At 40.4% G+C, this 18,085-nt stretch overlaps 1 protein-coding gene and 4 long non-coding RNA genes across 5 annotated transcripts in view; 3 read left to right on the top strand and 2 right to left on the bottom strand.

The window, feature by feature from the left end:
- Window positions 1–17,186, bottom strand: part of LOC309512811 — a 115,630-nt gene extending 98,444 nt beyond the window's left edge. Inside the window, exon 1 of the long non-coding RNA XR_014211195.1 lies at window positions 17,120–17,186. This is a non-coding gene — a long non-coding RNA (uncharacterized lncRNA). The remainder of the gene's footprint in view (window positions 1–17,119) is intronic.
- Window positions 1,735–2,530, top strand: LOC309480860. The gene is made up of 3 exons (XR_014199799.1): window positions 1,735–2,146; window positions 2,267–2,368; window positions 2,475–2,530. It is a non-coding gene; the product is annotated as an uncharacterized lncRNA (long non-coding RNA).
- On the top strand, window positions 3,196–9,566 carry LOC309512012 (uncharacterized protein). The gene is made up of 10 exons (XM_082187421.1): window positions 3,196–3,422; window positions 4,531–4,670; window positions 4,761–4,924; window positions 5,032–5,095; window positions 5,386–5,477; window positions 5,599–5,716; window positions 6,206–6,301; window positions 6,447–6,614; window positions 6,766–6,916; window positions 7,040–9,566. Exons 4-9 carry the CDS (start codon window positions 5,083–5,085, stop codon window positions 6,897–6,899), a joined length of 621 nt encoding a protein of 206 aa, XP_082043547.1. The 5' UTR covers window positions 3,196–3,422; window positions 4,531–4,670; window positions 4,761–4,924; window positions 5,032–5,082; the 3' UTR covers window positions 6,900–6,916; window positions 7,040–9,566.
- On the top strand, window positions 12,856–16,422 carry LOC309510469. The gene is made up of 2 exons (XR_014210371.1): window positions 12,856–13,346; window positions 13,704–16,422. It is a non-coding gene; the product is annotated as an uncharacterized lncRNA (long non-coding RNA).
- On the bottom strand, window positions 14,411–16,992 carry LOC309510422. The gene is made up of 2 exons (XR_014210363.1): window positions 16,941–16,992; window positions 14,411–16,715 (listed from the first exon to the last, which is right to left on the bottom strand). It is a non-coding gene; the product is annotated as an uncharacterized lncRNA (long non-coding RNA).
- Window positions 17,187–18,085: the final 899 nt, after the last annotated feature.

Here is an 18,085-nt window from a genome sequence, read left to right as displayed (position 1 = left end):
CGGTTTGTTGTCCTTCGAAATCCGCGGTCAATCCAAGCAATAATCCACAATAAATCCATCAAACGAAACCGTCATGAATGAGCATCATCCGACATCAGATCAGCTGACTTTTCCTGTAGTCGTCCAATTCGATCTGCTTCAATCGCTGTAAGGCTAATCCAGGCTCATTCGGTCAAACTTTTTTGACTTAAAATGTAGGGACGCAGATTGCTTAGTCTGTTTCTGACGCGTGCTTTAAATATTCATTGTCCATACCTTTTGAGTATTCGGATATGCCAAATCCATTTATTGTCCCTTTTTTTTGGCATCGCAAATAACAAAAAAAAAACACACAAATTATACTCAATACTTTGACTTATTGCTAACAACTGTTTGGTATTCATGGATTTCATCCGGTCCCTTTCCACAGGTGTATTAATCAAGCACAATGCAGTCTGCATCCATAATCTAGGTGCTTGATTTTATACACCTGTGGAAAGGGACCGGATGAAACCCATGAATAAGCACAGTCACGGCACAGTCCAAAAAGTTTGTTTGACCTTCAATCCCACCACCTGTAACTCATTATCACTTTAAATATACTCACATACTAATACGCCCTCTAGTGTAACAAACAAAAAATACAAATTAACATAATGGCTCCAACAGGGATAGTTTTCTTCGGTCTGCGCAAGCACCGGAAAGCGCCGGAAGTGATCTCTCGCGCCTGTACGTCATGTATAGTATGTCAAATTATGACCATTATCATTTAAATGAAATTGCCTTTCTTCCATGTTTAGTGTTCACTCCAGTATATCATCATCTGAACAGGTGTAGCCTACTACACAAGGGCTAAGGTGTATTTAGTGTCTGTGACCATTTTTTTTGTCTAATTCAACCTTCCTTTACTTTGCAGCATTCCAAACTCCTTCAACTCCCAATCACACCTACCTCATCCAACCCTACAGTCGTCCTCTTTAAAAGTGTGACCAACGGCTCTTTTAAGAGCCATTCTTCTCTCTTCTTTTTTTTTTACTCTGTTCCATTCTCAACCTCTCCCAACTTCTTCAGTTTCTCTTTTCCCAAATTTTGTCCTCACTCTCTTACCCTCCGTCACCTCTCTCTCCCTCGTGTTTTCTCTCTCTTTCTCTCTCTGACACACCCACACACAAACACACACACACACACAGTCTGTATCTGTCTGTCACTCTGTCTGTTGGTCTGTCTATATAAATGGCAGGCCACTGTAATAAAGAGCTTTTGGAAGCTGTAATGGTCCTTGGGGACATCTATATTGAAAGTGCAGCAGGTGCAGCTACTTCGTACTCTACCCAGACCCCTACTGAGCCACCTGCGGTACGGCCTTGCCAGCGTGGCCACAAGCGAAATGCTAAGGGGAAACCTCTATTCATAGATCAAGAAGGTTTGTTAGCTATTTTGGCATGAAGTTGGTTATATTTAATGTTAAGGAGCCTCCGTGGATGTAAAATGTATGTACTGCCAGTGATTGCTTGTCTCGCTAACACCAGACGGCATTTCAATTCACATTTTCAATTGAGAATGGTATTGTGTATTGTATTGAAGTAATGTGATTGTATCCTGTGATTTTGGTGACATTGCTATCCTTTCCAGTGATTCCATATTTCTCTGTGTTGCAGCTGGTGTAGTTCCAATGGACTCTGGGAATATAGTAGCAGGTAAAATGCCATTCAGTATTCCACTATCCAGTATTTCATTTACTGATGCATTGATTTAAATATTTTGTCACAATTGTTTACTGTTTTAGATTCCCTGGCAGCATTACAAGATATCCTCTCTGGGCTGCCAGAGCGTGCCATGTCTCCCCAGGAGGATCCAGAAGGAAAGTGGGGTCTCCGCCAGACTGTAACACATGAGAGGTGGGACACGGCCCGGCCAAAGCTGATTGAGGCTGTATTGTCTGCTGCCAATGTCCAGAAGACCTGTGGTCACTGCAGTGAGGAGGCTGTGATACGCTGCCTCGACTGTTTTCCACGGCATCTCTTTTGTGAGAAATGTGATGTTTCTCAGCACCGGCAGCATGTTCTGCACAACAGAGACTATTTAGTGGAGGGTTTTCACCAACCCATTTCTCCAACTGTAATAGTGCAGAAAAGAAGCAATGGGACGTATTGTCTTATTTCAGAGGGTATGAGCATATATATTATAGTTTATATGAGCATATATATTATAGTTTATATGAGCATATATATTTGTAACAATACAATTTGTGTTGATATACATGGTGTTCTCTTTCCATTCGCTACAGCCCGGCTTCTCCCACTTGCATTGCCGACAGCCGTGTGCTCTTGCAGCAGAGCCTCTGTGAAGGTCAGGCCAGGACGACCTGTCACTCTAGTCACAATGAATGGTATGTGTCTGTGTAACAAGGTCTAGCCATTTCAAAGCCTGCTTTCTCAAACAAAGATGTTTTATGGAAATCTACATATCAATCACCATTACCCATTTTATTATAGGACGATTTGATCTCATGCTCCCAGAAGTAAATTGTCAGAGCTGTGGCAGTGACTGGAAACCTGATGTCAAGGACCTTGTGTGGAGTGGCTTGTGGCCCGCATCCACTATTAAGTTCCAGACAGTCTATCATGTAAATGTTTTCAAAACGTATGAACAGATGAAGTTGGATGCACCGAGTATGTCTCGTCATGCATTTGTGAAGATGCTAGAGACAAACTCAAAACGTCATGGAAGGGTAAAGTACCAACACTACATTCAGTCTTGCAAACTACTAACTTTTGCTAATGGGGGGGGGGAGGGTGTTAGACCTGCTGACTGCAAGGACCTCCTTAGGAATGGCTACTCTCAGTGAGGGCTTCTTTTCTACTTGTACAGTAACGACCTGTTGAAGGAGGAGGTTATAAAGCCTTAATGGAGCACTCACTGTGGAGCTAAATTAGTTATAGGAGTAATCATGCTCAGTTCAGTGTCTCTTGTTTTCTTCATTTTGAATACACACTGGCGTCAGTCACCATGCATTTGAGGCCAATATATGATGACATTTTGCCTGTCTTTAGACAGATGGTTTGATATGTGTAATGTCAAAAATGCAACTTTTTTACTCCCTTTGCATCTCTAACAGATTGGTAAAATCTGCCGAGATACATTTCACCTAAGTTTTTGTCAGTATAAATATATATATATTTTTGTATTGATGTGCAGTATGGGTTTGTATAGTCCCATACTGCACATCAATACAAAAAAGTATGACTATGAAAGGGAATATAAAGTTAGAGATATACCCAAACTAAATGTTCTTCTATTCATTGTATTCAACATTATTATTTTTTTCTACAATTGTTTTTCATTTTAGAACTGGTGATAAGTCCTTCTATGAAGGTCTCTTCTTTGCTCCTGACAATGATGTGGCCTCTTTCGTTGAGAAGCTGCAATCAGGCATGAGAGTGGTAAGACTGAATGAAATGTACACATTCACCAGCCAAACTATTATCATATCATGTTTGGCTCACTTTTGTCTTCACTTTTAACTTTAGTCTATATTATTATTACCACAACACACAGGAGCTGCAGGTGTGCCAGCTGCACCTCCTTAATGTCCACCACATCTCAGGTTCTTTTGTCAGTTTGAGATGGCTCAAGCTTTGTAGCATGCCATGTTTTCCTGCTGATAGTACCCATTTAATGTTTGGGTACATAGGGGTCATGAAGTTATGAACAAGGCTGTGGAATTCTAGATATTATCAGAGGGAAAAGTGTGCTGTTAAAACAGCCTCACGCCACCATCAGCAGCCTAAACATTGATTTAAAGCATTATCTATTCAGGCTTTCTTGCTGGTTATGTACAATTATGATTGTACTTCTTGAATTTTACTGCAGAAAGCCAATTCTGTCCAAAGTCAATTACACTAACTTTCTTCTCCATTCTAATGTTCAGTTTTAACTTCAACAAATGCAGACAAAATGCACTAAGTAGATTAGGGGTCACCAAACTTTTTTCTCTGGGGGCCACATTATCGTTCTTGACTGTGATGGGGGGGCCGGGTCAGCTATATAACATAGAATTGTATGACCCAGACCAAAATGACCACCAGCAGGCCTCATTGTGTAGTAGAGATTACCATTTTGCTGTCCTGAACACTGACAGTTATCTGACAGTTCTCTGCGCGTGCGTTGTCTGTCACTGCTTGATCTCGAGCATGTCGGGTGACGAAAATTCGAAAAAATGTAACTGAAAAAATCAACAAAATACCAGATGCAGACATGTTATTATTTTCCAAAAAGCAATTAAAAAAAATAGGCCATGACGACTTTTGGGGATTGCCTCATAGGGCCGTTTCAAGTAGTGGGGGGCAGATGGGCTGGGGGGCCAGTCAAAGGGGGGCGGCGGGCCTGAGTCGGCCCGCGGGCCTTAGTTTGGTGACCCATGAAGTAGATAGCATGTGAGGATATTTGCAATAACGAACATGTCAATAGGTGTAATATTTTGTCTATTAAATGTATGTCTGCATATATTGCAAGATGTCTGTTTCCTTTGTTTGTGTAATTGTGTTTTAGACACCTGGAAGAGCCACCTGTGGCAACTCAACATGGGTAGCAGCAAAGGAAGTGTCAAAAAAAGCTAGTGATCGCCTAGATGAGGAAGGCATGGAGATCGCTGTGTGCCGGCATGGCTTTTTCTTGAGGGGACTCAATATGTACCGTGGCGAAGTATTCGCCTACCCACTTTATCTACAGCAGGACCTGGCAAGCCGCCATAACGTACATTTTTTTTTTGCACTGATCAGATGTGTAGATACTGGCCCTATCTGCAGCGGGTGGCGGGCCAGTTTAGGGAGTTTGGGCGGCTCCTCAACATGAAGCCGCTACTTTCGCTGCTCCACGCCAAAGCCCACTCTGCAAAGTGTGAAGCAACACCCAAACTGGAGCGGGTAATACCCTTGGTGAAGAGGTACAATGGTCTCTGATATATACTGCATGTGTAATGAATCAAATAATACTAATGGATACAATAGGTTTTGAGTTTATACCAGTTTTGCGCTCTTTCAATTTTCATAGGTGGAACAAGTAAATAGCTTCCTCTCCAAGGTGGCTTTGACTACCAAGTACATGACAAAAGCTGGTAAGTATTATCGTGTAGAACATGAAAAAATGAACAGTGGAACCCTCCATCTGTACACCCAATATCTGCTGTTTCAGTAGCTTACACTTGATCACAGCCCAAAAAACATCACACAATCAGTTCACTATTCTCCATGGTTTCATTATTCACAGTCCTACAGACCATCACCCACAGGTAGCCTACTAGGGATCTACTGTACACAAGTTTGGCCAAACCATAGCTGTACCTCATATCCAAGAAATAGCATTGTAATTGTTGTTGTGTAAATATGTGTTTGAATTGCTTTACAGCCAGGATGGACATAATCACTATACACGTGCTTGGGTGGAACCAGAGGAAAACAGAAACCTTGCACATCACACTCAGCCAACGATATCACAAGGTCTACACAAAAATCCTAACCGAAATAGCGTTCTAGTCAGAATATGTTGCATTATGTTCATGTAGTGTCTTTTTGGTTATTTATTGTTTTGTTTTTTTGTGGATTGCTATTCTTTTTGTAGGTGGTACAGAAAAAACAGATAGAGGAACAAAAACTCAATGAACTGATGGCACAGCTGAACTGCACACCAGAAACACAAGACCAGTGGGTGACAGATGTGAAAGAGTGGGCACTAAGAGGTACGACAACAATGCTGATAACCAGTCAATAGTTGCTTTTCCATCCAACCTTTTAATGCGCATTGGAACTATTCAAATAAGAAATCCCGGTTGGAAACACGTGAAATGCACATAATGCATAATGCACATAGATAATTGATTCGCTAGAGGGGGTTGAATTAACTCTTGATGCGCATAAGGTATGATGGGAATTAAGTTGATGTAAACAGTTTATTTGCATACATTCACATTTGTTGTATTGTGACACCTCATGTTTTAATGGTACAGCTGGTTAAACGTCTTTAAGAAAAAGTAATTCTTAATGCACATAACACATGGATGGAAAAGCAAGCAGATGCACGTGTTCGTAAGCCACATTTTCATGAATGCGCGTACAATATGCAAATGAGTTAGATGCTAACGCAACTATAGGTGATGAAAGCAGATGATTAAAGGGCCTTTTCAAGGGCATGTACAGGGTAACAAGAAAAACATAATTTTCCATCTTAGGCAAAGGTAAAGGAAGCCTGGAGAAACAGCAGAGCAAAATCGAGGGACTGTTTCTCAGTTTGCAGCAGAGGAGGAAAGATCTACATTCTCGTAACGGTCTGTATAATGTTAGCTCCAAAATGACCTACACCATTTGAGCATTCCCCTGTCTCCTCCACATCATGTCAGTGAAGAAGATTTTCATATCAATAAGGTTGGCGTGATTGTTATGGATATGTTTTCTTGCACACTCATGTTGCAGGCAATAGTACCCAAAAACTTAGGGAAAGACGGCAGATATCCACACTTAAAGACAACCTGACAGAAGCCATCTCACTGTACAACAGTTCATCGGAACAGAAAATTGACCCTGAGGAGGCAACCAGTGGAAGAGGAGGCTACATCTGGCCCTGGGAGGATGAACCAAATGGTCAGACCTGACAATTTCAACACAGTTGAACTCTTAAAGATTACTCTTACATTGACAGCGGTTTGAAGTTGCATTATGATTACAAGAGAAGGGATCAGTTTGTAATCAGCGTAAACTGTTACTTGTTTCCATTTTTATGTTTTGTCTACAGCTGGGATTAGAAAGATGTTTGACCAGGTGATGCTTGTGAGTAGACTGGTGGAAGAAAAAGACATCCTCCTTTGTGAGATGACGCAGCATTGTCGTAACTTGCAGAGTAAAGTTGAGGAGTTGCTAACTCATTGACACCGGAAGCCATTTAAGTAAGTAGTCAAATAACATTTCCCCCTCACACTGAATTCATGAATGATGGTAAACTGCATACCAGTGCTTTGTCATGTCATTTTTATTTTTCAAATAAAATATATTCTGCAATCTCTTGTAAGGCTGTTCACAGACGCTGTCCAAGGAGGGAAGCAGAGGCCTGCGTAGCAGACTACATCACATTACACATCACCTGCAAGAAGTCAAGAGAACGTACACCTTGATCTTCAGGGATCAACTTGACAATGACTATTTCCATTACACAGAAGATGACCATACAAACGAAGACAGCAGTGAGGAGGAGGAAGACGAGGAGGATGAATTTACAGAAGAAGAGGAAGACACAGCAGAAGACTAACTTGCAATATATAGATCGGTAGATACTTTCAATTGAGCTCTTAGTAGAGCTAGCATTCTTTGTCTCCCAGTTGTGCCTGCAGGCCTGTTAACACCTTTCACAGAGCTCCAATCGCTGGTTCAACACCACTCACTCGCACACACACACACACACACACACACACACACACACACACACACACACACACACACACACACACACACACACACACACACACACACACACACACACACACACACACACACACACACACACACACACACACACACACACACACACACACACACACACACACACACACACACACACACTCTCACTCTCAGACACACACACAAACACACACACACTCACTCACTCACTATTCACTCACACACACACACTCTCACACACACTCTCTCACACACTCTCTCACACACACACACACACACACACTCACTCACTCACTCTCAACACTCACTCACACACACACACACACACACACACACACACACACACTCACACACACTCACACACTAAAAAATTACTTTATTAAAGAACCGCTATAAAGCCAAAACAATCTCTGTTACCATAAATTATACATGTATCTCTGTAAAGCTGCTTTGTAACAATCTACATGGTTAAAAGCGCTATATAAATTAAAGCTGCAAGCAGCATTTATCGGGGTTCAAGCAGTTAAGGCCTTTAAGGCCCTGTTACAGCCACCCAAATGCAAAAGTTAAACTTTTTTTCGATAATTATTGATCTAGAGAGTCCAGAGAATTGTCCTAGACTGGTCTGGTTTCGATCGGGCGAAAAACCAGGGACTAGTTCGCAAAAGTAGGTTTTGGACAAAATGCGACAGCAGAACATTTTTCCTGCCTAAATCGAATTTGGAGATAACCATTTTGTCCGCCTTGAGCCAGGGATCACAGTGGTGTAAGGCACTTGAGTTATGAGCGATTTTGTACTTTTGGTTGCTGTAGCGCCACCTATGGGCCAATCGGGGTCATACTCTGATAGGTTGTCCCCAAATTGAGGCCTACCATTGTTGTGGCAAATTCATAGTTCTTTTTGGTTCAGGTCTCAAAGAAGTTTCTCAGAGTCGAGGTTCCAGGTCAGAAGAATTAACTTTATTTGACAAGCAACTGATGGCGCTTTTCCACTGCATGGTACGGCTCGGTACGGTTCGACTCGGCTCGGTACGGTTCGACTCGCTTCGCTTTTCCACTGCGTGGTACGACTCGGCTCGGTACGGCACGGTTCGGTTCGCTTTAGCTCGGTTGCTTTTCCACTGCAGTTAGTACCGCTTCAAAGTGGGTGTGACTGATCGTTATAGTTGCCGTCTCTACTGCCATGACATCATCATATTAAATGCGAATTTTTCATTCCGTGTTTCCCCATCCGCTCCTCGGCAACCAACGAGAGAAACGTCTGCACCTCGTCCACTGACCACGATTCAGCCATTTCTTTTTTTTAAGTTTATACTCTTTTTTTTTTAAGCAAATACTTTTAAAACAGGCGCTACAGTGTTGGCTGTTGTCTACTGGCTATTTAAATCTAGCGGGTTTAGTGTCTCGTGTTGTAAATACAATGACGCTGGTAGTGATGATTCTGTCTGACCAATCAGTGATCTGCAGTGTTTTCACGTCACATTTTAGTATCGGTACGGTACGCTTGGAACCTCAACAGAGGTGGTACCATTTAAAGCGAGCCGTACCGTACCGTACCATGCAGTGGAAATGCGTCATAAGTGAGCCGTACTGAACCGAACCGTACCGTACCATGCAGTGGAAAAGCGCCAAAAGTGAGAAGCCGGCTGGCCATCCGGACATCTAAAGTTACAATGGCCAGTGTTCATGTCTTATACTTTTTCTTATCGCTAGGTGCCCAATGGGCACCCTCAAATCTATCTCTTCCCCTCTGTCACGCCTGGTGACCTTGGCACAGTTAGACATGTCTTCTCTATTGGTCAAACCCCACATAATGGTGCTTTGTTTCATACAGTATTTCGACACTCTGCATGTCTGGGTATTTTTCCATTTTCTCATCCTTTTTCTCAAAATAAGACTTATTTTTTCATGCTTGTCATTTTCATTGCATCATACTTAGACATGAATCAAGGAAAATTCTCCAACATATCCCCCCTTTGGGACTAATCCTAGTCCCACCTTCATTTCTGTCCCAGAATGTATCTTCATGATCAGGCTTCTCTCCATTATCTTTCAATCATGGCCAATATGGACCATCCATCTCCCTTATCAATAAGCCCACTCACGAAGGTACACCCTGGAGGAATAGTGAGACCAAACATCTCCGCCCCCACTTGACTAGAGTGGAGTAAAAGATCCCACCTTCCTTTTCTATTATCAGTCTTGAAGGGATAGATTACTTCAAACATTTGATTTTTCAGCATAATCAACATATCTCAGTGTATAGACTTAAAATTAAGATTGGTTTCAGCATAATCAACATATCTCAGTGTACAGACTTAAAGTTAGGATTATCCCACGGTGCCAGAGGAACTGCACAGGCGCTTCCGGTGGCCTGGAGTGCTATCTGGGTTGCTCCATCGTTGCCAGAGGTTCCCTGGGCACTATCTGGTGTTGGAGCAGACAGCAGGTTTTTAAACCACCAGTTGAGTCTGCCCTTGCTGGTCCGGCAATTGGCGACCGCACTTGTAATTCATTTCTCTTTTTACCCCGTGGAAACATCTACCAGTAGTCTAATGCATGTACTTCACTTTTGATTCATAAAAACTTTAAAATATTAAAAGAACTCTGTTATAAGAGTAAAATGATTAGTAAGTGATAAAAAATAGTAAAAACATTCTTATCTTTTCCCTTTATATCTGGTTGCATTACCTCGTACCACGGGCAATGACCTGCTTCAAACCTTGTATCGTCCCCTCTCATTTACATATTCATATTTGTGACAGTTAGTGTGATTATATGTACAAATATTCTCAGTAGGATTATAAGTGTAAAAAAAAGGAAACACCCAGGAAGAAACAATTAAAACCCCTCTAACTAACTCCCTACTCTATTCATGTTCTAATGATCTGTCTAATTTTACCCCAAAAATAAAATACACAATGTTACTACCTCCCTCTCTATTAAAAACAGAATCAAACTGTTAGAAATCAAAAGTAACAAGGTTTAACAATGGTCAAAACATGCGCATCTGAAATTAAAATAGTAAAAAGGGTTGCTAGAGTAATTATTTGTCTTTAATACCTCATTTTGTCCAATAGTCTGAAGTTGAGGGTTTTGCTTATGCCTTCTTGACTAATGATATAGACTTAATTTTATATTCAATTATCTATTCTAAATTTCAAGGTTCCAATACAACCAATTGTAAATTGGTAACACAACTCTGATAACAAAAGCTACTGCAATGTGGCATTCCCCATTTGACAGTGTCTAAATGTTTTGAATAACACAGCTGGTCGATATCAGTTGCCATTTGATTGTGTTAAACACTGCTGTCATAAACCCCACATTTTTCAATATCTAATAGAGAAAAATTTCTGGTAGGTCTGGACATGCTGTCATTTGAAAGAACCATTATCAATTTCTCTTATCTGATTTGTCATTCATCTGTTAATTTAATTTCTCTTCATAATCTTTTTGCTTATGAGACGCTCTTTTAAATGACTGGAGATTTTAGCATAATCTCGAATTCATGACCAACAATATTAACATCGTGTAATCCCTGGTAATGACAGCATTTGTGATATCACGTGTTTGTAATTTGTGTAGTTACTATTTTTATTTCTAAACCTAAAAAAAAAAACTATTGACCAAGATGGAGTGACCAGCACCATAGCTTTATCATCCATATGTTTTGTTGTTGAACATATTATGTCCTCTTTTTTTCCTGATAGAGAGCTCAGTATCAATCAAGCTTATAAAGCTGAGCCCAAAAGCTCTCTGTTCAACATGGACAACATCATCAATTATCTAATTATGCATTTACCCCTAGTTGGTTAATGCAGTAGTAGTCCCTCACTATGCTAAGTTCAGCGTCAGTTGTAGTTAATTATTGAGTCATGCAAACACTTCCCCTCCCATTTTTTTTTAATGCTTACATCTGGACTAATGTCTATTGAAAGAAAGCAAATAGAGAGTGTCAGCTTCACAGAATATAGAGAACTGCTGCTGGACCAGTGAATAATCAAAATACAATTAATATGGCCAATCAATGAAATCTGAAGCGGTCTCTGTAGTGATCATTGAAAACGCATCACCTGTGCCCACTCAGTAAAGGATGCAGTCCTTCTGCTTGGACCAGCGATCAGTTGAACTGGTTGGGCTGCTGTCTGAGTGTTTCCCTCCTCATCCGATGCACTTGATCTGTCAGTCTTTGTTGGCATTCAGGGGTCTGGTGTCATGTTGGGACATAGTGGTTTGACTCTGGATGCTGTTGTCTCTCTGCCTCTCCTCGGTCTGGCTTTTGGCCAAGCCACGGAGTCTGCATGATGATTTTGCATGATGGCAGGATGTTTTCTTGGTTGTTTCTGCATCAACACAGTCTTTGTCCATACCAGCCCCTCAGAAGTTTCAGCTTCCTCTTCCAGAGGGGATGAAGGCCCACCAACCGAACGCCTCTTCTTTTCTCTGCAGCCGTGTCCTTATGTTTCTCGCTCTCACTTGTTGCACAGTCCAGTTGCTGTTGGTTATGTTGAGGGAGCCGTCCCAAGTGCTGTCTGGTGTCATCTGGAAATTGAACACTCAGAGATCCGCATTAATCAAATTCATCCTTTATAAATTCTGCAACCATCTCTTTCAATTGTCCCTGAATTTCAGAAGTCTCATCTGGTTGATAACAGCAGTTTCCCCATGCAATTCTAATAAAGCAAGTTCTTCTTTGCAGAAAAGAGCAAGCATTTTTCTTCTTTGCAGTTTGCAGAAAATAGCAGCCTTTCAATCTGTCTAAGTTGCCTTATTTTCAGTCACATATATAGTATTTTTATCACTCGTTATATCGATCCCTACTCTCTCAAGCATTTTAGGATTAAATCAATGAGTCTCATTACTGTGAAATGTGTATAATACAGTATGGCTGTTAAAAATGTCTGTTTAGCGTGATCACCCAATCCTGCTCATTCAAGACAATGCACAAGTTATTTTAAGTTAACGGAATCCAAAGATCTCAATTTCTGCAATGGCTCAAATTTAAAACTGTCTCGCAGGGACAACAAGATGCAAACATCATAGGCTACGTCTTTATATAACAGGTCAGTCATACCCACATCTAGCATGTCTCTCTCTATATATATATTTTATCTCTAAATGTCAGATATTTCTATAAACCTTTTGATCAATTATTTGATTTTCCTCTGGGAACTACACAAACCACTTATACTAAGGAGAAAACTCCAGTGTTTTTGATGGCCACTAGTTTGCGCAATCCTCCATATCAATCCCTGTTAGGCCTGCTTATTAATTTAATTCCCCCATAGTCAACTAACATTTAAGCAATTTTTATATTTTCTTTCAGGTTAATTTCTTATCAATTATTTGTATTGGTGTTTCCCTGGTATTTGTGAAATTTGTCTTACTTGATCTCTTAGCAAACTGTTTTGAATACCTTTTTATTTATTTATGTTTTACGAATGTTTCAGTGTCTCTGCACATATCCACATCTAATGTTCCCTCAGCTGGTCATTTTGTTTTTAGGCTTCTTTCCACATTTTTGGAGGGTTGTCCTATAGTATCTCTGCAAAATTAATATTCTGATCTTGGTATCTCTACAGGTGTTGATGCCATTATAATCTTAATTATTATCAGTGTGTTTCACTCCTTTTTAGTATACCTTACTAACCCCAGCTTGCATCTATTCTTAACTAGTTTTCAGACATTGGTGGTCAGACATTTATTAAGATATTTCATTAGTCTTTCTCAGGCATTTTAAAAATGCAGTTCCTCTATTACAGGTCCACTGGTGGGGACGACAGTTACAAATAAAATCTCTCAAAGTGTTGTTCAAAGTGTATGTTGGAAATGGTTGCTCACTTTCTGGTTTATATGCTAGTCAGAACTAGGAAAGGTGAACTCTTTCTCTCTGTCTCCCTCCTTTCCTTCCTCACACAAGTCAAGTCAAGTAATTTATATAGCGCTTTTAACAATGTAGATTGTTTCAAAGCAGCTTTACAGAGATAAACATGTAATTTATGGTAACAGAGATTTTAACAGAGAACACACACACACATGCAGTCTCACTTTCTTCTTGCAGCCCCTCCTCTCTCTGTCAGGGGCAGCCCCTCCTTTCTGCCTCTCTTTCTCATATCACAGTCACCATTTACTTTTGCTATATGAGAGAGAAACAAGTGTTCTTTCATAATTCTAGTTTCTCTTTATAAATGAATATCGTTCTTTTTCAAACAGTCCTAATCTGTTCATTTTACGCCCACACACACTTTTACTTAATTTTTTCTTGTAACAATGAAGAGGCAAAGCCAAATTATTTCTAATTACATTTTTTTTGTTTAAGATTTGTCTCCCCGTTTCCTCTCCTATTTGTCCATCGTTGCAACATTCTCAGTTGTTACTGACTGCTCTTTTTGACAACTGACTGCACTTCTGTCTTTTTCATGAATTTCTACCAACATATGACTGGTATGTTTGGGGTTGCTCCTCAAAACTACCACTACCACCAGTTTTTCCAGTGTCCAATTATCTACCTGTGCTGGTCTGATTTCTCCTCCCTGTCCGGCTTTAACGATTGTGTCACTTTCCCACTTTTCTGGCCTTGAGCTCACTACCATATACATGTTCCTCAAAATCATGGCTCCTCCAAAACCCCAAGGCCAAGTGTACCAGGCATTTCCTTTCAGGTATGGGATGTACAATGGATTTAGCTTTATTTCTGATTTTGTCAGCAATGAATCCAAAAGGTAGTAGTTTTGGGAAGGTCAAATCTGTTCAAGTGTGGTCTCAGGTCTTCAAGAGTTAACTGTTTTCTTTATCATATCACGCCAATCCACTAAGGGCCATTTTCGTTCAACCTGGTTCAAATTTGTTATTCCTGTCAATTTTTTCAAAAGCTCATCCTTCCCTTGGTCTGTTAACTCCTGTCTCTGTCCTTCATTATCTATTCTAACCAGAAGTGATTCTTAATACCTTTGGTTAGTTTTAATGCCTCTTGAAAATCATTCTTCTTTCCGCAATCTAGTCTCCTCTGCCTCGTAAAAATCTCTCACTCTAGACCACATGTGTACTTTTCTTCAGGTGTCAAAAGGTGAAAAAAAAAAACTCTGTCACTTCTCTCCCTCCTTATTTCTTTATCCCAATACAAACGCTTTCAGTCTGCTATAACGTACACTCATACATACAGCCGCGCACAGAGACACTCACACACACGCAGTGCCACTCTGACACACGTACACTCATACATACAGCCGCGCACAGAGACACTCACACACACGCAGTGCCACTCTGACACACGTACACTCATACATACAGCCGCGCACAGAGACACTCACACACACGCAGTGCCACTCTGACACACGTACACTCATACACCCTGGATTTCATACACACACTCACACAGTGTCACACTCACACGCAAAGCCGCTCTCACACACTTATTTATAATTTTTTCTATTTTTCTTGTAACAATGAAAAGACAAAGTCAATCAATCAAACTTTTGACAATATGGGCTGTGTTTCCCTATCCGGATCACGCTTACAGTCCGGAAGATGGCCAAACAGCCGACAAAGCCCATTTTGGGGAATTTTCTCAGTTCATTGATATCTTGATTTATTTTTTTATTTTTTTCCTGTCATCAATTTTTGTTTTATCATCCATTAAACTTTTAATAACTCTGATTCAAAAATTATTTATTGTAAGAGTTTTATTTTTATGTGCCTTTGTCTGTCTCAGCTTTCTCAGCCTAATTACTCCCTTTTTTTCACACTGAGCGGTGCCAAGGTCACTTTGTAACAATTTCGGGACAGTGGCTCAAGTGTGATTTTATGCAGAACACAGAACTCAGTTAAAAAGCACTTTATCTCTGCGTATCCGTCCTTTCTATGAAGTCTGCTCAAATATAATTTCTAACTCTTAGTTTATAGCCTAACACTTTTTTAAAACACATTATAAATATAAGGTATTATTTAGGGCTGGTCCGAATACCATTTTTTGAGCTTCGAAGCTTCGGTAGTAATGAACATCGAATATTCGAAGCTTCGGAGAGAGGGGGCTGAACATATTCTTCTCTCTAATAAAGGCAGTATTCCCTATGTGTCGGTATGTCCGTTTGCATTTTGATTATTTCGAGAACCTTTTATCCAATCGACTTCACAGGGAGTGCAGTGTCGCATTTGGTGCAATATAGATGGACATGCGAGACGCGAAACATTCAGAATTAATACACTTTTAATAAACTACAGAACAGCGCGAGTGGGAAGCGGCGCGCCTCATGCGGGCAGGGCTTTTTATGCTCCGATAACGGACACTGCACTAGTGATATAAAACGCACGCACACAGGTCTGTTAAATTAAGCAATACTTTTAAGGTAGTCTAATATTTTTCTGATTAACAAATTACTGACACAGTAGATTTAAATAAAGAAAAATGAAATTTAAATAAAGAATTAAATTTTGTATTTAAAACGAAATTTAAAATAAAGGAACAAAAGAAATTTAAATAAAGAAAAACGAAAATTAAATAAAGACAAACGAAATTTAAATAAAGGAAAAAACGAAATTTAAATAAAGAAAAACGAAATTTAAATAAAGGAAAAAAAACGAAATTAATTTAAATTAAAAACGAGATTAATTTAGATTGATAATAACGGGTAAAAAGGCTAATACATTTTGTTTCTATTATTCTATTTTCCACAATGTCAAAGCAACGCAGCTTAACCCAAAACACAAGCTCAGGCATGCACTTCGGTCCATACAAACTCCACTGTTCTGCGCTCTAGCGAGAGAACACTCCCGTTGCTGGAACACTGGGCTCGGTTCTATTTCTAGCATGCACGTTTTCCGCATGGCTTGAGCCGCGCCTGAGACGCATGTCTCACGCAGGCAGTGTGCAAACTCCAACCTGTTAACATGGGAGCCGAAATAAAAACGGACACGCCACGCAGCTGAGACGCTCACTCCACGCAGCCAGTGTGTCGCCGGCCTTATTCAAGCGCGAATGAGAACCGTTTCGCGGGGGATCCCAGGTGTGCAAAAAAAAAAAAAAAAAACGAATATTCGAATGTCACATTTTCAAATCGAATACAAACCCACCGAACGAATATTCGAATATTCGGGTCCAGCCCTAGTATTATTATTATTATTACTTTTGCTAATTTTCTCCGAAACGTCTTTTCTCCTTTATATTTAAGATGAAAAATCACTTAGACATACAAACACAAACCACTTTTCTCCTCACATAAAACAGATCACGTGCGCACACAATACAACAGATAAGACTAACAATAAAGTGCTTCTCTCGTTATAACGCACCTCCTGCGTTGTGGACAATACAACATATCATTTTGCAAACGCACTTTTCGCATAAAATACCGTGACGCACACGTGTACAATGCACCTTCATGCGAATACGCCCTCGTATATAAATAACGTGCTTCTCTCGTTATAACGCACCTTCTGCGTTTGAGACACGCGCTTCTCGCGTGGGCACGCACTTTTCGCGTACACAAATAACGTGCTTCTCACGTTAAAACGCACCTTCTGCGTTTAGGGACAATACAAAATATAATTTTGCAAACGCACTTTTCACATAAAATACCGTGACGCACACGTGTACAATGCACCTTCATGCGAATGGAATACGCACCTGCCTATGGACAGACAAACAATTACTGCATGCACTGTTTCTCAAAACCTGGAACCTACCCTCCTTTTACCTCCTTATCTTTTATCACTTTTAGGTTCTTTTTGGTGGAGTCTTTTATTTAAGGCAGTCACCAACCGAGGCAGTCACCAACCGGGCGTTAGCTTACCAGGGGCAACACAAAACAAATATAAGCAAAAATTTGCTTACCTTATTTTATGGCGCGCCTTTGTTTTGTGAGGCCTCTGCCAGCACGCCCACCGTGGCCACTCCTCGACCCCTCGTCCACTCCTGGCTGGCTCACCAATTATGTTGTGGCAAATTCATAGTTCTTTTTGGTTCAGGTCTCAAAGAAGTTTCTCAGAATCGAGGTTCCAGGTCAGAAGAATTAACTTTATTGACAAGCAACAAAGTGAGAAGCCGGCTGGCCATCCGGACATCTAAAGTTACATTGGCCAGTGTTCATGTCTTATACTTTTTTCTTATCGCTAGGTGCCCAATGGGCACCCTCAAATCTATCTCTTCCCCTCTGTCACGCCTGGTGACCCTGACACAGTTAGAACTGTCTTCTCTATTGATCAAACCTCACATAATGGTGCTTTGTTTCATACAGTATTTTGACACCTTGCATACTGGGTATTTTTCCATTCTCTCATCCTTTTCAGACCTATTTTTTCATGCTTGTCATTTTTCATTGCATCATACTTAGACATGAATCAAGGGAAAATTCTCCAACACACACAGCCAAAAATGTGATGTCCACGTATGTGGACGATGTGGACACGGGGTCTGAGGAGGTTAATGAAAATGAATGCTCTGATCCTAAAACTATAATCAATGAAGTTTATTCCTTTTACAGTAATCTAGATTCTTCTAGATTCTCAGCTGATGCATCAGAGGCTTTCTTTAATAAAATTAAAGTTTTATTCCCCAGATAAATGAATAAACACTTAAAGAAGCTTTAATTAACCATTCACTTCCAGAGACGTTTAGGCAAGGTGTAATTGTTCTCATTCCAAAACCAAACAAAGATCCCAAA

Source organism: Leuciscus leuciscus (genome assembly GCF_965113295.1).
Source record: "Leuciscus leuciscus genome assembly, chromosome: 1".
NCBI lineage: Eukaryota > Metazoa > Chordata > Actinopteri > Cypriniformes > Leuciscidae > Leuciscus > Leuciscus leuciscus.
Note: the sequence above shows the minus strand (reverse complement) of the source record. Positions and strands in the feature narration are given on the sequence as shown.